Source organism: Mobula hypostoma, chromosome 13 (genome assembly GCF_963921235.1).
Source record: "Mobula hypostoma chromosome 13, sMobHyp1.1, whole genome shotgun sequence".
NCBI lineage: Eukaryota > Metazoa > Chordata > Chondrichthyes > Myliobatiformes > Myliobatidae > Mobula > Mobula hypostoma.
Genome location: NC_086109.1, coordinates 2,388,313 through 2,409,589, shown reverse-complemented (window position 1 = coordinate 2,409,589; position 21,277 = coordinate 2,388,313). Strand labels below are relative to the sequence as shown.

The window sequence follows — 21,277 nt, the reverse complement described above, 5'->3', positions numbered from 1 at the left end:
TGCTTGAATCGCCAATTGAACTTCGTTAGGATGTGGCTTGTCAAATGGAACCCAGTGAATTTGCGGTGGTGTTGAAATTCTCAGAAGGCTTTCAGTAAGCCTTTTACGTGATATTGGTCAACAACCTGGAGCTCGTAGAATTGGCAGCAATGTAACGACGTGAATTGGGAATTGGTTATTCGAATGAACGAAAAGAAACCATAGAAAAACTACAGCACAGAAACGGGCCGAACCATTTTCTGCCTCTTCCCACTGACCTGCACACGGACCATATCCCTCCATACATCTTCCATCCATGTATCTGTCCAATTTATTCTTAAATGTTAAAAGAAAACCCACATTTACCACCTCGTCTGGCAGCTTATTCCATACTCCCACCACTCTCTGTGAAGAAGCTCCCCCCCCAATGTTCCCTTTAAACTTTTCCCCCCTCACCCTTAACCCATGTCCTCTGATTTTTTTCTCCCCTTCCCTCAGTGGAAAAAGCCTGCTTGCATTCATTCTGTCTATACCCGTCATAATTTTATATACCTCTATCAAATCTCCCCTCATTCTTCTATGCTCCAGGGAATAAAATGCAAACCTATTCAACTTTTCTCTGTAACTGAGTCTCTCAAGTCCCGGCAACATCCTTGTAAACCTTCTCTGCACTCTTTCAACCTTATTTATATCCTCCCTGTAATTTGGTGACCAAAACTGAACACAATACTCCAGATTCGGCCTCACCAATGCCTTATACAACCTCATCATAACATTCCAGCTCTTATACTCAATACTTTGATTAATAAAGGCCAATGTACCAAAAGCTCTCTTTACAACCCTATCTACCTGTGACACCACTTTTAGGGAATTTTGTATCTGTATTCCCAGATCCCTCTGTTCCACTGCACTCCTCAGTGCCTTACCATTAACCCGGTATGGTCTACCTTGGTTTGTCCTTCCAACGTGCAATACCTCACACTTGTCTGTATTAAACTCCATCGGCCATTTTCTTGCTTAAAATATTAAAGAAATGTGTCATCTTTAACTTCATGCCTTTTGGAAATCAGTTCATCTTTTACTCATTTAGTAATTCGCAGTAATAGAAATTTCGACCAGCGGTGCCCAAACTTTTGCATGACACTGTATGTTTGTTATGTATAGTTTTTGTAAAGTCCTATCGCATTTATTTATTTTGCAAAGAATGCTCGCCCCTCCGACAAAATGCAATAGGTTTCAATAGGTACATTTAAAGTCAGAGAAATGTGTACAATATACATCCTGACACTCTTTATCTTCGCAAACATCCACGAAAACAGAGAAGTGCCCCAAAGAATAAATGACAATTAAATGTTAGAACCCCAAAGCCCCCTCAGCTCCCCTCTCTTACGCATAAGCAGAAACAAGGCAACAGTCCCCCCACCAGCAAAAAAACAACGGCAATCCCACTGAGCACTCAAGCGTGCAACAAGGCACCAATAAAGATATAGATTTGTAGTACCCAAAGGCTACTCGTTCATCCGATAACTCGACATACCACATGCTCTTTCTCTCCCTCTCTTTCTCCCTAAAAGAAAAAGAGGTGTCCTCATTTCACAGCAAGAGGGGAGACGTAAAAAAACAACTCGCTGATTTATGGCGTTAAAAAGTCTGTTGTACCGCTTCTTCCGAGCTCTGTGCTCAAAGAACTCGGGTCTCCGCACATACAGCCGGAAAGCAGTTCGCCGCTTTCACTGCTTTCGATCTTCCGTCTCCCACGACACACCAGTTGTCTGCGACAGCACCGACCTCGTATCCGCTCGCTTCCTGGGGCCACCAAATCCCGGAAGGCGCGCTAGTCTTCTAGGCCGCGTCGTTGACATATCGAATAGCGGCCAGTCGTGAGACCCCGAGAGCGCGTCCCATTTCCTCAAGAGGTCAGGGTCTTCAAAATAACCCTGGAAGGGGAAAATAGAGATATTAAAGATAGAAATAGAACTGTTTCTGTCAATGCAAGCAAAGGAGTCGCGGTTAGGCGCAATCGTCTTCCTAAGCTCCGCCTCATTAAGGCAGTAAATAGCAACTTTGCATTAGGAACAATTACGAGGAAGCTGCCTGGAATGGGGAGCATGTCATTTTCTTCGGCAGTTGAACGGGGCAGGACTGCGCAAGCGCGTGTAAGTCGGACCGTGAGGCAGAGGGAGTATTTAAAGGTGAGAAGATTAACGGAGCGGGCGACGTTGTAGCGGGCGACGGAGTAGAGGGAAACAGAGTAGGAAGGCTTTGGCTCCCGAGGCTTCGGCGAGCAGTGGCTGAGGAAGAGCTTCACTCCAAGTGAGGTAAGGTTGGGTAAGTTCCTTTAATAAATCTAATTACCATAAGAGTAGGTAATGGAGGCAGCTGTTAGGGCAGCTGAGTGCTCCGTTTGCAGAATGTGGGAAGTGAGGGCAAGGACAATCGCCCCTGATAACTACACCTGCGAAAGGTGCATCCAGCTGCAGCTCCTGACAAACCGAGTTAGGGAACTGGAACTGGAGCTGGATGAACTTCGGATCATTCGGGAGGCAGAGGCAGTAATAGAGAGGAGTTACAGAGAGATAGTCGTCCCTAGAGTCAGGAGACAGGTAGCTGGGTGACTGTCAGGAGAGGGAAGGGGAATAGACTGAATGAGCAGAGCACCCCTGTGGCCGTTCCCACCACTAATAAGTACGTCGTTTTGGATATTGTTGATGGGGACGACCTACCAGGGACAAATTGCAGTGCTTGTGTCTCTGGCACCGAGATGGGACCCTCAACTCAGAAGGAAAGGAGGGAAAAGATGAGAGCAGTAGTGATTGAGGATTCGATAGTTAGGGGGACAGAAAAGAAGTTCTGTGGAAGAGATGGCCAATCCCGGATGGTCTGTTGCCTTCCTGGTGCCAAGGTCAACGATATCTCGGATCGAGTTCTTGGTATTCTCAAGAGGGAGGGTGAGCAGCCGGATGTTGTGGTCCATGTAGGGACAAATGGCGTGGGTAGGAAAAGTGAGGAGGTCCTGAAAGGTGAGTTTAGGAAGTTAGGCGCCAAGTTAAAGGACAGGACATTCAGGATAGCAATCTCAGGATTGCTACCAGTGCCACGTGTAGGCGGGTTTAGAAATAGTAAGATAGCGCAGATCAACACGTGGCTGAAGACATGGTGCAGGAGGGAGGGCTTCAGATTTATAGATAATTGGGCAGTTTTCCAGGGAAGGTGGGACCTGTTCCGGCGGGACGGTCTACATCTGAACTGGAGGGGGACAAATATTCTTGCAGGTAGGCTTGCTAGAGAGGCTCCGGTGGATTTAAACTAGATACGAGGGGGGAAGGGAACCAGAGTGTAGGAACAGATGTAGGGATGAAGGAAGCAAAAGAAAATAGTAAAGTTGTTTGCACCGTTAGTGATAAACAGAGAGTAAGAGGTGGAAAAATTCTTAAATGCATTTATTTTAATTCTAGGAGCATTATAAGAAAGGTGCTTGAGCTTAAAGCATAGATTGATACCTGGAAGTATTATGTGGTAGCAATTAGTGAAACATGGTTACAGGAGGAGTGTGATTGGCAACTAAATATTCCTGGGTTTAATTGCTTCAGTTGTGATAGAATCGGAAGGACAAGAGGGGGAGGTGTTGCGTTGCTTGTCAGAGAAAATATTACAGCGGTGCTCTGGCAGGATAGATTAGAGGGCTCGTCTAGGGAGGCTATTTGGGTGGAATTGAGGAATGGGAAAGGTGTAGTAACTCTTATGGGGTTGTATTATAGACCACCAAATGGAGTGCGAGAATTGGAGGAGCAAATTTGTAAGGAGATAGCAAATATTTGTAGTAAGCACAAGGTTGTGATTGTGGGAGATTTTAATTTTCCACACATATACTGGGAAGCCCATACTGTAAAAGGGCTGGTCGGTTTGGAGTTTGTAAAACGTGTGCAGGATAGTTTTTTGCCGCAATACATAGAGGTACCAATGAGAGAAGGGGCAGTGTTGGATCTCCTGTTAGGGAATGAGATGGGTCAGGTGATGGAGGTTTGTGTTGGGGAGCACTTCGGGTCCAGTGATCACAATGCTATTAGTTTCAATATAATTATGGAGAAAGATAGGTCTGGACTCAGGGTTGAGACTTTTGATTGGAGAAAGGCTAACTTTGAGGAGATGCGAAAGGATTTAGAAGAAGTAGATTGGGATAATTTGTTTTATGGGAAGAATGTAATAGAGAAATGGAAGTCACTTAAAAGTGAAATTTCGGGAGTACAGGATCTTTATGTTCCTGTCGGGTTGAAAGGAAAGGTTAAAAGTTTGAGAAAGCCATGATTTTCGAGGGATATTGGAAACTTGGTTCGGAAAGAGAGGGATATCTACAATAAATATAGGCAGCATGGAGTAAATGAGGTGTTACAGGAATATAAAGAATGTAAAAAGAATCTTAAGAAAGAAATTAGAAAAGCTAAAAGAAGATACGAGGCTGCTTTGGCAATAAGGTGAAAATAAATCCCAATGGTTTCTACCGTTATATTAATAGCAAAAGGATAGTGAGGGATAAAATTGGACCCTTAGAGAATCAGAGTGGACAGCTATGTGTGGAGCCAAAAGAGACGGGGGAGATTCTGAACAATTTCTTTCCTTCGGTATTCACTAAGGAGAAGGATATTGAATTGTGTAAGACAAGGGAAATAGGTAAGGCTTTATGGAAACTATGATGATTAAAGAAGAGGAGCTTTTAAGGAATATAAAAGTGGATAGGTCTCCGGGTCCTGACAGGATATTCCCGAGGACCTTGAGGGAAGTTAGTGTGGAAATAACAGGGGCTCTGACAGAAATATTTCAAATGTCATTAGAAACGGGGATGGTACCAGAGGATTGGCGCATTGCTCATGTGGTTCCATTGTTTAAAAAGGGTTCTAAGAGTAAACCTAGCAATTATCGGTCTGTGAGTTTGATGTCAGTGGTGGATAAATTGATGGAAAGTATTCTTAGAGATGGTATATATAATTATCTGGATAGACAGGGTCTGATTAGGAACAGTCAACATGGATTTGTGCGGGGAAGATCATGTTTGACAAATCTTACTGAATTTTTGAAGAGGTTACTCGGAATGCTCACGAGGGTAAAGCGGTGGATGTTGTCTATATGGACTTCAGTAAGGCCTTTCACAAGGTCCCACACGGAAGGTTGGTTAGGAAGGTTCAATCATTAGGTATTAATATTGAAGTAGCAAAATGGATTCAGCAGTGGCTGGATGGGCGACGCCAGAGAGTAGTGGTGGATAATTATTTGTCAAATTGGAGGCCGGTGACTAGTGGTGTGCCTCAGGGATCTGTACTGGGTCCAATGTTATTTGTCATATACTGTACATTAATGATCTGGATGATGGAGTGGTAAATTGGATGAGTAAGTATGCAGATGATACTAAGATAGGTGGAGTTGTGGATAATGAAGTAGGTTTTCAAAGCTCGCAGGGAGATTTAGGCCAGTTAGAAGAGTGGGCTGAAAGATGGCAGATGGAGTTTAATGCTGATAAATGTGAGGTGTTACATTTTGGTAGGACTAATCAAAATAGGACATACATGGTAAATGGTAGGGCACTGAAGAATGCAGTAGAACAGTGGGATCTAGGAATAATGGTGCATAGTTCCCTGAATGTGGAATGTCATGTGGATAGGGTGGTGAAGAAAGCTTTTGGTATGCTAGCCTTTATAAATCAGAGCATTGAGTATAGGAGTTGGGATGTAATGTTGAAATTGTACAAGGCATGGGTGAGGCCAAATTTGGAATATTGTGTACAGTTTTGGTCACCGAATTATAGGAAAGATGTCAACAAAATAGAGAGAGTGCAGAGAAGATTTACTAGAATGTTACCTGGGTTTCATCACCTAAGTTACAGAGATAGGTTGAATAAGTTGGGTCTTTATTCTTTGGAGCGTAGAAGGTTGAGGGGGGACTTGATAGAGGTATTTAAAATTATGAAGGGGATAGATAGAGTTGACGTGGATAGGCTTTTTCCATTGAGAGTGGAGGAGATTCAAACAAGAGGACATGAGTTGAGAGTTAAAGGGCAAAAGTTTAGGGGTAACATGAGGGGGAACTTCTTTACTCAGAGAGTGGTAGCTGTGTGGAACGAGCTTCCAGCAGAAGTGGGAGGTGTATGGAGGGATATGGTCCATGTGCAGGTCAGTGGGACTACGCAGAAAATGGTTTGGCACAGCCAAGAAGGGCCAAAAGGCCTGTTTCTGTGCTGTAGTTTCTATGGTTCTATGGTTCTATGGTTGAGGCAGGTTCGATGTTGTCATTTAAATTTAAATTGGACAGCTATATGGACAGGAAAGGAATGGAGGGTTATGGGCTGAGTGCAGGTCGGTGGGACTAGGTGAGAGTAAGAGATCGGCACGGACTAGAAGGGCCGAGATGGCCTGTTTTTGTGCTGTAATTGTTATATGGTTATATGGTTATATGTCGTATGAGGAAAAGATGAACAAATTGGGACTTTTCCCTTTGGAGTGTAGAAGGGTGAGAGGTGACTTCATGGAGGTTTCTAAGATGATAAGAGTCACAGATCATCGCCATTTCTCCCCAGAGTGGCAATGGCTAACACGACAGGGCATATTTTAACTCGTCTCAGTCTGCCTTACCATCGAAGTTGTGGAAACCGATGCCTCAGCTGTAAGTCGGATCCCTTCCTATCTATTTTCTCCAGAACTTTTTTCTATTCTGAGCTGTTGAACTATTAGAACAGAACGTAGAACATAGAAAATCTACAGCATATTACAGGCCCTTCGTTCCACCATGTCGTGCTGACCACTGGAAAGTGATGCTAGTAAGGTAGTAATGCGGCAGCGGCGGGGCCTGGGGTGGGGGAAGCAAAGAAATAGAGGGTGAACGTAATGGGTACTCTACAAAAGTCTTCACTAAGAAAGACACTAGCAGTATTCTAGATGTCCATGAGTATCAGGAAGCAGGAGATGGTTCCATTGCAATTACAAAGGAAAAAGTGAAAAGCAAACTCAAAGTACTCAAAGGTGGATAAGTCACCTGGACCAGATGGACTACATCTCAGAGTCCCGGGAGAATTTACTGAAGAGATAACGGATACATTGGTCATGATCTTTCAAGAATCACTTGATTCTGCCATGATCCTGGAGGACTGGAAGATTGCAAATATCATTCAACTCTTTAAGAAGGGAGGAATTCAAAAGAAAGGAAATTATAGGCCAGCTCTCCTACCCTCAGTGGTTGGGAAAGTGTTGGAGTCTATTATTAAGGATATAATTTTGGGGTACTTGGAGACTAATGATAAAATAAGTCAAAGTCAGCATGGTTTCTGTAAAGGTAAATATTGCCTGGCCATTCTGTTAGAGTTCTTCGAGGAAGTAACAGGCAAAGTGGACAAAGGAAAGGCTGTGGATGTCTTTTACTAGGATCTTAGAAGACATTTGAGAAAGTGCCACAGATGATAGTGACTAAGAAGATAAAATCCTATGGCGTTACAGGAAAGACACTGGCATGGACAGAGAAATGACTGACAGGCAGTAGGGAGAGAGTGGAAATAAAAGGAGATGTTTCTGGTTGGTTGCCAGTGACGATAGTCTTCTTCCGGAGTCAGTATTGTGATCGCTACTTTTCACATTGTTTCTCAATGATTTATGTAATGGAATTGATGGCTTTATGGCAAAATTTGTAGATGATACGTAGACAGGTGGACGGCTAGGTAGTGCTCAAGAAGCAATACGATTACAGAAGGACATAGGCAATTTGGAAGACTAGACAAAAGAGTGGCAGATGGAATACATTTTGGTAAAAGGAACAATAGTGCAGACTATTACCTAAATGGGGAGAAGGTTCAAGCATCAGAGGTGCAGAGGGACTCGGATGTCCTCGTGAAAGACTTCCAGAAGGTCGTTGTAAAGGCCGAGGCTGTGGTAAAGAAGCCAAATGCAATGGTGGCATTTATGTCAGGGGAATAGAATATAGAAGAAAGGAAATAATGCTGTGAATATGTAAGGCACTAGTCAGGCCGTACTAGGGGTATTATCAACAGTTTTGGGTCCCATATCACAGAAAGGATGTGTTGTCATTGGAGAGAGTCCAGAGGAGGTTCACGGAATATTCAAGGAATATGAGCAGCGTTTGGCACCTTTGGGCCTGTACTCATTTGAATTTAGAAGAATACCTTGTGTGTGTGGGGGGGGGGGGCGGCGGGGAATGAGGGGGATCTCATTGAAACCTACCGAATGTTGAAAGAACTAGATATGGCGGATGTTGAGAAGATGTTTCCTATGGCGGGTGTATCCAGAACTAGAGGGCACAACCTCAGAATTGAAGGGCCACCTTTGAGAACGGAGGTAAGGACGTATTAGTTTAGCCAGAAAGAAGTGAATCTGTGGAATGCTCTGACACAGACTGTTCTGGAGGCCAAGTTCGTGGGTAAACTTAAGCTGGAAGTTGCTCGTTCCTTGATCAGTCAGGGCATCAAATGATATGGCGAGAATGCAAGTGTATGGGCTTGAGTGGGATTCGGGTTCAGCCATGATGGAATGGCGGAGCAGACTCGATGGGCCGAATGGCCTAATTCTGTTCCTATGTCTTAAGGTTTTACGATCTTATTTAAGGCTATAAGGATCAAACAGATATCAAGGTTGTAATACTGGGGCTTAAAAAGGCATTGATGAGATCCCCCATATGTGGGACCTTATCAAAGGCCTTCTGAAAATCCATGTAAATGACACCCACTCCATGTCCTTTGTCCGCCTTGCTGATTACGTCCTCGAAAAACTCTAAGGTTTTGCCAGGCAATATTTCCCTTTAAAGAAACCATGCTGACTTTGACTTATTCTATCATTGGTATCTAGGTACAGTGAAAAGGCATCCTTATTAATGGACTGCAACACTTTCCTAACCACACAGGGTAGGCTAACTGGCCTATAAGTTCGTTTCTTTTGCCTTCCTCCCTTCTTAAAGAGTGGAGTGATAGTTGCAGTTTCCAGTCCTCCGGAACCATGCCGAAATTAAGTGATTCTTGAAGACCATAACCAATACATGTGCTATCTCTTCAGAAACCTCTTTCAGAACTCTGGGATGTAGTCCATCTGGTGACTCACCCACCTGAAGACCCTTCAGTTTGCCTATATTTTTGACATTCACTCCTGTTCCCTGACACTCATGGACTTCTGGCACAGTGAAAACAGATGCAAAGTACTCATTAAGGTCATCTGTCATTTCTTAGTCCCTCATTACTAACTCACCAACATCATTTTTCATTGATCATAGTCATAGTCATAGTAGTCGTAGTCATACTTTATTGATCCCGGGGGAAATTGGTTTTCGTTACAGTTGCACCATAAATAATAAATAGTAATAGAACCATAAATAGTTAAATAGTAATATGTAAATTATGCCAGTAAATTATGAAATAAGTCCAGGGCCAGCCTATTGGCTCAGGGTGTCTGACCCTCCAAGGGAGGAGTTGTAAAGTTTGATGGCCACAGGCAGGAATGACTTCCTATGACGCTCTGTGTTGCATCTCGGTGGAATGAGTCTCTGGCTGAATGTACTCCTGTGCCCACCCAGTCCATTATGTAGTGGATGGGAGACATTGACCAAGATGGCATGCAACTTAGACAGCATCCTCTTTCCAGACACCACCGTGAGAGAGTCCAGTTCCATCCCCACAACATCACTGGCCTTACCAATGAGTTTGTTGATTCTGTTGGTGTCTGCTACCCTCAGCCTGCTGCCCCAGCACACAACAGCAAACATGATAGCACTGGCCACCACAGACTCGTAGAACATCCTCAGCATCATCCGGCAGATGTTAAAGAACCTCAGTCTCCTCAGAAAACAGAGACGGCTCTGACCCTTCTTGTAGACAGCTTCAGTGTTTTTAGACCAGTCCAGTTTATTGTCAATTCGTATCCCCAGGTATTTGTAATCCTCCACCATGCCCACACTGACCCCCAGGATGGAAACAGGGGTCACCGGTACCTTAGCTCTGCTCAGGTCTACCACCAGCTCCTTAGTCCTTTTCACATTAAGCTGCAGATAATTCTGCTCACACCATGTGACAAAGTTTCCTACCGTAGCCCTGCACTCAGCCTCATCTCCCTTGCTGATGCATCCAACTATGGCAGGGTCATCCGAAAACTTCTGAAGATGACAAGACTCTGTGCAGTAGCTGAAGTCCGAGGTGTAAATGGTGAAGAGAAAGGGAGACAAGACAGTCCCCTGTGGAGCCCCAGTGCTGCTGATCACTCTGTCAGACACAAGGTGTTGCAAGCACACGTACTGTGGTCTGCCAGTCAGGTAATCAAGAATCCATGATACCAGGGAAGCATCCACCTGCATCGCTGTCAGCTTCTCCCCCAGCAGAGCAGGGCGGATGGTGTTGAACGCACTGGAGAAGTCAAAAATCATGACCCTCGCTGACTTGTCCAGGTGGGCGTAGACATGGTTCAGCAGGTAGAGGATGGCATCCTCACTTCCTAGTCGGGGCTGGTAGGCGAACTGGAGGGTTCCAATGTCAGCTCTCACCCCTAGTTTACTCGTTATATAATTGAAAATACTTCTAGTATCCTGCTTTCTATTACAGGGTAGTTTTCCCTCATAATTCATCTTTCCCTTCTTACGTTTTTTTTTAGTCGTCTTTTGTTGAATTTTTTAAAATTCCCAATCATCCAACCAACTTTCCACTCACTCTTGCTGCATGGTATTCTCCTTTCGTGGCTCTTATGCTGTCCTTAACTTCCCTTGTCAGCCATGGTTGCCAACTGCCTCCATTTGCGAAATTCTTCTGTAGGGTATATTTATCCTGCCCTTGTAAATTATTCTCAGAAACATCAATTACTCTGCTCTGCCGTCATCCCCGCTAGTGTTGTGAATTTTGCGTCTGTGGTACAGTTAACTCGTTCCACTGTCTGTGTCAGTACGCAATCAAGAGTTTGTCCTTCCGTACATCAATATTACCTTTCAACTACTGGCTCATTCTCAGCTCTGTTATACTGGTTCCCATCGCCCTGCCATATTAGTTCAAACCACGCCCACCCATCAGCTCCATTAATTCTGCTCGCAACGATATTGGACCCCTCGTATTCAGTGCAACCCTGTCCCTTTTGTACAGCTGACTGCTGGCCAGAAGATGTCACAATGATACAGAAATCCAAATCCCTTCCCCGCTCCAATTCTTCAGCCACGCATTAATCTGCCACCTCCTTCTATTCCTATCCTCACTGTTGGGTGGTGCAGGAAGCAATCCCGAGATTACTACCCTTGAGGTCATGCTTCTCAGCTTCCTTCAAAAATCTTTGTATTCTATTTTCAGAACCTTCTGTCTTTTAGCGACGTCGTTGGTACTAATATGTACCACGACTTCTGGCTGCTCACCCTTCCTTTTCTGGATACTGTGGATGCGTCACGAACGTTGTTCCATTATTCAAAAAAGGGAGTAAAGATAACTCAGTAAATTATAGACCAGTGATTCTTACTTCAGTGGTTGGTAAGTTGATGGAGAAGATTCTGAGAGGCGGGGTTTATGAACATTTGGAGAGGCATAATATGATTAGGAACAGTCAACATGGCTTTGTGAAAGGCAGGTCGTGCCTTATGAGCCTGATTGAAATATCTGAGGATGTGACTAAACATATTGACGAAGGTGGAGCCATAGATGTAGTGTATATGGATTTCAGCAAGGCATTTAATAAGGTACCCCATGCAAGGCTTATTGAGAAATTAAGAGAACTTGGCATCCAAGGGGATATTACTTTATGGATCCAGAATTGGTTTGCCCACAGAAGGTAAAGAGTGGTTGTAGACGGGTTATATTCTGCATGGAGGTCGGTGACCAGTGGTGTGCCTCAGGGGTCTGTTCTGCGACCCCTACTCTTTGTGATTTTTATAAATGACCTGGATGAGGAAGTGAAGGGATGGGTTAGTGAATTTGCTGATGACACAAAGGTTGGGGGTGTTGTGGATAGTTTGGAGGACTGTCAGAGGTTACAGCGGAACATTGATAGGATGCCAAACTGGACTGAGAAGTGGCAGATGGAGTTCAACACAGATAAGTATGAGGAGTTTCATTCTGGTAGGTCAAATATGATGGCCGAATATCGTATTAATGGTAAGACTCTTGGCAGTGTGGAGGATCAGAGGGATCTTGGGGTCTTCTGTAATGCTTCTGCAACCTCTTAGATAATGGCACCAACGAGGGGCACCTTTTCCCACTTCAGGCCTTAGCGACACCCTAGGAATTTGTACAAGTCCTCTTTCTCTTTCGCTGGAATTAAATAGAATTGTGGTGGTGGGGGTGGAGGACGCCATTGCAACGCATCAAATATTGGAAGGTTTCGGCAGAGTGGATATAGAGAGGATACTTCCTATCGTGGGTGAGTCTGGGACCAGAGAACACAGCCTCAAAATTAGGAATATGAACAGAAATGTGGATTTTTTTTCTTTCGCCAGAGGATGGCGAAGCTGTGGAATTCTTTGCTGCAGACGGCTCTGCAGACCAAATTGTTGGGTGTATATAAAGCGGGAGTTGAAAAGTTCTTGATTAATCAGGGCGTCCATGTTCACGGGGAAGGAAATGGGATTGAGAGACATAATAAATCAGCCATGATGAAATGCCGGACTACACTCGATGGTCAAATGGCGCAATTCTGTCATTCGTTCTTATCATGTTTGTTATATTCTTTTGGTATCCGACTTGTTCCTGATATGACGCGGGCACCGAAGAAATCTGCAGATGCTGGAATCTTTTTTTTAAAGAAAGAGGCTTCCCTTCCTCCACCATCAACTCTACTCTCAAATGCAACTCTCCCATTTCACGCACATCTGTTCTTACCCCATCCTCCCGTCACCCCACTAGGATTAGGGATTCCGTTGGCCTTACCTACTACCCCTCCAGCCTCCGGGTCCAACATATAATTCTCCGTAACTTCCGCCAACTCCAACGAGATCTCACCACCAAGCACATCCTCCCCCTGTCTGCTTTCCGCAGGGATCGCTTCCTACGCGACTCCCTTGTCCATTCGTTCCCCCCACCCCCGCACCCCCAAATCCCTTCCCACGGATCTCCCTCCCGGCACTTATCCTTGTAAGCGGAACAAGTGCTACACACACCCTTACACTTCCTCCCTCACCACCATTCAGGGCCCCAGACAGTCCTTCCAGGCGAGGCGACGCTTCACCTGTGAGTCGGCTGGGGTGATATACTGCGTCTGGTGCTCCCGGTGCGGCCTTCTGTATATTGGCGAGACCCGACCGCAGGCTGGCAGACCGTTTCGCTGAACTCTTACGCTCTGTCCGCCAGAGAAAGCAAGATCTCCCAGTGGTCACACATTTTAATTCCATGTCCCATTCCCATTCTGATATGTCTATCTACGGCCTCCTCTACTGTCAAGATGAAGCCACACTCAGGTTGGAAGAACAACAACTTATATTCCGTCTGGGTAGCCTCCAACCTGATGGTATGAATATTGTCTTCTCTAACTTCAGTTAATGCCCCTCCTCCCCTTCACAGCCCATCCCTTATTTATTTATTTAATATATTTTTTTTATTCCCCCCCTTTTTTTTCTTTCTCTCTCTCTCTCTTTTCTCCCTCTGCCCTTCTCACTATAACTTTTTGCCTGCTCTCCACCCTCGGAGTTCCGCTCCCTCCCTTTTCTTTCTCCCTAGGCTTCCCGTCCCATGATCCTCTCCCTTCTCCAGTCTGGTACCCCTTTTGCCAATCAACTTTCCAGCTCTCGGCTCCATCCCTCCCCCTCCTGTCTTCTCCTATCATTTTGGATCTCCCCCTCCCCCTCCCACTTTCAAATCTCTTACTAGCTCTTCCTTCAGTTAGTCCTGACGAAGGGTCTCGGCCCGAAACGTCGACTGTACCTCTTCCTGGAGATGCTGCCTGGCCTGCTGTGTTCACCAGCATTTTGTGTGTGGGTTCCTGATATGAGTTCGGTGATGACCCAGGGGCAGCGGCAAGCAGATGTGGGGAGTGGACAGGTCAGTAAGTTTTAATAAGAGATGTGCAGAGCAAGGGGAAATGCTAAACGCTCTGCCAACAGGGCTGATAACTAAACTCTTAAACTAAAAGTTAACGCCGTCTCTGCGGTGGCGAAGCATTAACGAAATACTAAATTAATGCTGCTCCTTTAGAGTGTCAGTCTAAATGGAAATCCTGTATCTCGGAAGGTGGACAAAGGGAAACAGTGAGCACTACCTCGCTATACTTCGGTCAAGGCTTTACAAAACCAAAACGAAAGGAAGAGAGTTCAATACAACCGCCCAGCACCCAAATGGTTGGATTGTGCATTCTCACGTGTGTGATGGCTATCTTCTTTCAGCTGCCGGCCTGCGAGAGGCAACGGTTTACGAGGCAATGTCAGCGGTTATGACAGTTCTTTGCATTACCCTTTCATTTTCACTTCTATCCTAACAGTTATCCTAGCATAAGTTCCAGAATGCAGAGAGTAAGTTGCAGTTTTTGTTATTCATGTGCGGTAATTTCTTCCGTGGAAAAGTCAGACGTAAATACATTTACGAATGGTATTTTGGAAACAGGGATGAATATCATTTTTAAACATGGCAGTCGGTCACCAAATCGATTTCAGTAATTCTAGTTTCCTCGACCCACTGTAGCCTTCTATTTCCTATGCATTCATATGTTCTTCAATCAATTAATTAAGTGTTGTCAGCGACTTTCCTCTCTCATGTGCAGAGCATTTTTCTGATCTCGGTACCTTCTGGATTGCAAAGAATTTCCTCAGATCCATTCGGAAACTATTGGGGACTGCAATAAATCAATATATGGCTTTGGCAAATGGAAACATTTTGTGCAGTCTACCCTATCTGCACCTCAAATTTTCTATACCTCTCTCCAAATACGTGTAATGGAATGCAGGCTAAAATTTGGCTTGTGTCAATCCAATATAAATTATCCAATGTCGCTCGAAGTCGATTTCTATTAAAAGAGAAAAAAAATTGAGCAATGTGTTATTGGAAGAAGTGTAGCTCTCTGCAGATTTCGTCCCAAATTGGATTATATCCGTAGGGAATCCCTTGGCTCTGAGGGAATGGCTGATGTCATTGGCACTGCCTGGTTAAATCAATTTAATTTGTTGACCTCAAAGAAAACGTCAAAGATGCTGCAGGATTACTATCTGAGATTTATAAGGCACTTGTCTCGACACGATTTGCACTGGGAGCCCCTCGTGGAAACCTGCAGAATCTTTGCAAAAATGAATAAGCCTGTAATCCTTCTAATCGAATTCTATTTCAACAGTTGTCTGGCAACCGTCGGTGTCCTGGGTAAGTGGATTCGCACGTTTAATAGAGCATGACAGTACTTACCTGCATTTGCTGGATGTGTTTCAATCCACACTGACAGTATGAAAGCTCAATACTACCGAATGTGGCGTGAAATGCTCGCATGAAGGGAGGTCAAATGACGGAGGGAAATATACCGTGAGTCACGGGGCGTACTAAATAGATGAGAGGCCTGGTACTACAAGTCCAAAGGTCCCTGACCTAGATAAGGTGCCGGAGAAAGCAGGCGAGAAGAATTAGAGCACGGAAGTTATAAAGCATTGATGGCGTCCCATATGGAATATTCTGCGCATTTCTCGCCTCACATTTCAGTAGTAATTTTACTTCACTAGAGAGCGAGTAGAGCAGATTTATTAGGATATTTCTTGGAATTTAATATTTCAGTTACAAGAGACGGGATGGGGTGCATTTATTTACTTTGGCATGGGAAGAAATGAGTTTCCAAGCAGAGGTGTACGAAATTCTGAGAGGCATGCGTAAGGTAGTGAAAAAAACATTTAATCCAAATTCTGCGTGTCAACAACTAGAGGTATGCTTCTGTAAGACTAAAATATTTCGAACGAACGTAAGGTATATGTTAATCGCCAAGCTGGTGGCTGTAGTTTGGGGGACACTGCCTGAGAGAATCCGGGAGGCTGACGCGCACACATCATAATCAATATTTAGTGGACCACAAACTACAGAGGCAGAGAAGGGCACGGAGATGAAACTTTGGACATGCGATTGATATAGATGGGTGCATGTTAGTTAACTTAGACGTGACGGGCCTAAGACCCTTTTTCCATTCTGTATGGGTATCACCTGCGAGGGGGAAGGAGATCAATTTTAAGGCATATTCTGATCAGAACATAGGATTTAACGTTGATCTCTTCCGCTGATTGTTGGTGGGATACAGAGCTGGGGCTATGCATTCGTAAACATCTCATAATAGATAACACAGCTATATTTAAATGAAAACCAATTAGTTTACCCCTGTGTAGTTCCTTTTGGTCATATAGTCGGTGATTCCGCTGCTCTTTTTGGCATACAAATAATGGCAAAAACGGAGGCTTGGTTGCAGTAATCGTGGTTACATCGACAGCTGCAGCCAGCAACAGTAAACAAGGTGCTGAAATGACGCCGAAAGTACTGTCCAGAAGCATGGGTTCTACAGCTCTCGGGTACAGTACAGTGCATTTGGTCTGCTGTGGCACTTCCGTCAGAAGGGGAAAAATGTTGTTCAAGCAAAAACTTGAAATCCGAATTTAGGCTAGAAGGGCTGGGAGCACTCGGCAGTTCAGAGAGCACCTGTGGATCAAGACAGAGATAACGTTTCAGGTCGGAGTGCCTTTAACAAATCGAGGGAAGATAGAGAAAACTAAATAATTGTTTATCGTGAACAGAAAAGTTCGTGATGGATCGGCAACACCAAAAAAAATCAAATCAATTAAAACGAAATGTGTTAAGAGCAACGCAGACTTTTGCTTTCTTGATCTGCCTGATATGTTGAAGACGAACAGGCGATATTCCAATTAAGGTGTGACCAAAGATGTTTTAACCTCCTGTGAGCATCTGTCAGATATCGTTGAACGTTCTGCCACTTCAAATTCATCATGTGCCGAAATCCTTTGGTATCTTGCTCTAAACGAATTAGATTCCCTGATATTTCTCCTATCGATCCCTGAATTAACTGTAAAGCCTATAACAAAGCCATTCCCAAGCCTCCTACATTCCATTCAAAAAGGAAAACGATCGATACATTTTTTCCAGATGAACATGGTTCTGTATTTCAGTCAAAAGTCACACATGATCGGAATTTACTCTCTTGCCAACTTACAGAATCGCGACCATACATGTATACCATAGTCACTGTGAGCAGAGCGATTTATTACTGAATCGGTTCAATCGCTGCAGTGTATTCTCTCACTCTAAAGCCACTGCAACTGATGTTGATATTTATTTCTCTTTGGTTTCTTGCTCATTCCGGTTACTTTGTTAACTCGAACGAGTCTTTGGAAGAGGTGTCGAGGCTGATTGATGACGACAGAGCCGTGAATGTTGTCTACAGGAATTTTAGTACGGTGTTTGACAAGAAGGCCCATCCGGAAGACTGAGATGCATGGGATCCATGGGGAATTGACCGCTTCTATTCAGAACTGACTTGCTTATAGAAGACAGAGGGTAGTTGTTGAATGGACTTATTCCAGATGGAGGTGCGCCATCAATCGTGTTCTCAGGTTTTATATACTAGAGTTCCTTGATTGCTCTATGTTTGTTACGCACACTTTTGAGAAAGATCTAGCCTTAAACTCTCTTTGAAAATGTCTCCATTTGTCAAGGCCATAAGACCATAAGATATAGGAGGATATTTAGACCATTCGGTCTATCAAGGCCTGCTTCACTATTTACCATGGCTAATTTATTATCACTCTTGACCCCATCCACCAGCCTTCTGCTGCAGTGTATTACCAATCAAGAATCTAAAACCTTCGTTCGAAATACAGCAAATGACTACCCTTCTCTCAATTCCTCAGTCTCCACTGCATCTGCTCTCAGAATGAGGCTCTTCATTCTCGGACGACGGAAATGTCCTCCTTCAATGAAAGGAGCTTCCCTTCCTCCAACATCAACGCTGCCCTCAGCCACATCTCTTCGATTTTACGCACGTCGGCACTTACCCCATCCTCCGGCCACGCTACCAGGGATAGAGCTGCTCTTGTCCTTACCTTCCACCCCACCAGGCTCCGCGTCCAGCACATAATCCTCCGAAACCTCCACCACTTCCAACTGGATCCCACCACCAAACACATCTTTCCCTCCCCCACACGCCCCACTTTCTGCTTTTGCTCCCTACGCAACTCCCTTTCCATTTCTGCCTCCCCACTGAACACTGATCTTTCTCCTAGCACTTATCCAGGGGGAAGTGGAACGAGTGCTACACCTGCCCCTACACCCCCTCCCTCACTACTATTCAGGGCCCTAAAAAGTCCTTCCACGTGAGGCAGCCCTTTACCTGTGAGTCTGTGAGGGTCATAAACTAGGTCCGGGTTTCCTCCGTGTATTCCAGTTTCCTCCCACATTCCCGAAAACACTAGGTTTAGTAGGTTCAGTCACATGGTTGTAACTGAGCGGGCCGTACCTTTGTTCGGTAGAACCTCTTACCGTACTGTATCACTAAATAAAATAATTGAAACGCTCTGTACCAAATATCCTGAAATGTCCTAGCATCCTTGCCCGGGCTGCCATTTTTTTCGACAAGTATGGTGACGACAATTGAAGGGTGCTACTTCAGCCGATATATCACCGTTGTGTTCCAAAGCTACGACATTACATCCATGTTTTTTACTCATTTCCCCGACTGATAATGACAAGTGTCCTATAGGGCTATTTAACCGCATTACATATGTACGCTTTAGGGATACCTTAAGTTCAATACCAAGATCCCCTATTCCTCATTACTCTTCGGGACCCTATTATTACTTCTACACGCTAGTGCCTCCGAAATGCGCCTCTCACATTTAGGTGTGGAACGTGTAGAGCAGGACAAGACACAATAGACGTCCTGGTCATCGACTGCGCCTAGACCCATCTCCAGCCGTCTCGACTCTGTCTTGCCACTAGATCCAGATGGGAATTGGGAAGACAGAGCGAGGCTGGCGCTGCGCAACTCTCCCTCACTTAAATCCAAATCAAGCGCTAGCCTCGACACCATCATAATGGTGTCGAGGTCCTCATCGACTTCAACGATGGGCGAACAACAGGGGAAGAAAAATCTTGCACCGGTTCCTGGTCAAGTACTTAAGACCTGTGCTGAGCAGCCGGCTGCTCTCTGAGACCTTTAACTTCTCTCCGGCAGTCTTAGGTATCCATCTGCTTCAAGCAGGCTTCAATCATACCGCTGCTTGAGAAGAACATGGCGACCTGCATTAATGACTAACATCCAGTAGTACTTACATTCGCAGTGATAAAGTGTCCTGAGAGGATATTGATGAAACGTATCAACTCCTCCATGGAAGTGTCTCGGATCCGTTCCAATTTTTCTAAGGATGCAAGTACTTCCTTAGAAGTTTTCTTAAATGCAGTATGACATCTAAATATTTGACAAACGTCTATAGATGTGTCGTGGATAGTACATTGACTGGCTGCAGCACAACCTTGTATGGAAACACGAATATCCTTGAACAGAAAACCCTACAAAAATTCGTGGATACGGCCCAGTCCGCCATGGTGAAAGCTCTCCCCACCACTAAGCACATCCACATGAAACACTGACACAGGAAGCATCCTCCATTACCAGTGGCTCAAACAACCCAGGGCATGATCATTTCTCGCTTCTTCCAAAACAAACAAAAAGGTACAGGAGCTTTACGACTTACACCACCAGGTTCACCAACAATTGTTATCCATCATCCATCCAGGATCTTGAACCAAAGGGGAAAACCTCGCTCAACTTCCTTATCATTGAAATGCTCCCGTAACCTGTGATCTCATTTACAAGGTTTCTTCATCTCATGTTCTGGATATTTATTTCTTGTTTATTTATTATTATTATTATTATTATTATTTATTTTTATTTCTATTTGCGCAGTTTGTTGTCTTTTATACCCTGGTTTGACGTCCAAGTCGGTGAAGGCCTTCATTTATATTATTATTATTATTATTATTATTATTATTATCATTATTATTACTACTACTACAGTACTACTACTATTACTATTATTATTATTATCATCATCCTTATTATTCTATGGATTTGTTGAGTGTACTCGTAAGAAAATTAACCTCAGTGGTGACATATATGTACTTTGATAATGAATTTACTTTAATGTTTGAGGCAGGCTATTTCAGCAACAAATTTATATCCAGCTGTGGTCAAAGGCCACCCCATTTTCCGTTAACAACTGCATCGATTTCAGTTTAACTTTAGTTGATTTACCTGCTTGAACTGTGTTTTGAGAACTAAATGATGAATATGCTAACTTTGATTTGAATAATAATCGCCAGAGCCACGACCATATCCTAGACTAGTCCCTAGACTGTCCGGAGCTTTCCGTATCTGCGTCTCAGTGACCAGTCAAAACTCGGAATTGAATATCAGTAGGAAAGCTATATTCTGGACGGACGATCAAAACTACATGAACTGCCCCGTTTCTGAGTGTACTTGTTTGACTTAATTTTCAGAGGCAAATATCTCATTGTGAAGTGTGTGAAGGTTAACCTATTGGTCTTTTGCACAGAGAGCAGTGGAGTCAGCCGCTGCCGAAGAGCCAGATTTATTTTTTTTCTTTACTCTATTTGTCGATAATTTCGGTTTTCGGGTGCTCATACATTCATATGATGCAGAAGGTAAATATATTTTATTCGGACAACCTGTAGCCATTAGGCTCTTGGACGTGAGTCAGTGTCAGTCTCTCTCTCTCTCTCTCTCTCTATCTATCTATCTATCTATCTCTCTCTCTATCTCTATCTCTCTCACTCTCTCTCTCTCTCTCTCTCTCTCTATATATATATATATATATATATATATATCTATCTCTCTCTCTATTTCTCTATCTCTATCTCTCTCTATATATATATATCTATCTCTCTATGTCTCTATCTCTCTATCTCTCTCTATCTCTCTCTATCTCTCTATATATATATCTCTATCTCTATCTCTCTCTATCTCTCTATCTCTCTCTCTATCTCTCTCTCTCTCTCTCTCTCTCTCTCTCTCTCTCTCTCTATATATATATATATATATATGTCTCTATCTCTCTATCTCTCTCTATCTCTCTCTATCTCTATCTCTCTCTCTCTGTTTAAGGGGATCTATTGTGTCTGTTTGTTTTGCTCTGCCCGCAAGGAAACGAATCTCACAATTGCTAATCGAATACAATTACATACTTTGGTATTGTGAGGGCAGCTATTTTGAACTACTTTCCTCAACTTCGGAATTCAATACAGGTAGCTAAAACGTTATGACAGACAGACTCAGTCAACACTTTTAAAAGCCAGCTCAGAATCTGTTTAATGACTATG

The 21,277-nt window shown here is 44.0% G+C and overlaps 1 protein-coding gene across 2 annotated transcripts in view; it reads right to left on the bottom strand.

Moving 5' to 3' along the window:
• Positions 1-457: 457 nt before the first annotated feature.
• Positions 458-21,277, bottom strand: part of LOC134355871 (uncharacterized) — a 71,872-nt gene continuing 51,052 nt past the window's right edge. The window contains exon 3 of one of the 2 annotated variants that reach the window (XM_063066377.1): positions 458-1,916. In XM_063066377.1, coding sequence (XP_062922447.1) covers positions 1,889-1,916 — 28 coding nt within the window. In that variant the 3' untranslated portion in view covers positions 458-1,888. Of the gene's footprint in view, positions 1,917-16,427; positions 16,565-21,277 lie in introns of those variants that run through there. The other variant, XM_063066376.1, reaches the window with a different exon arrangement.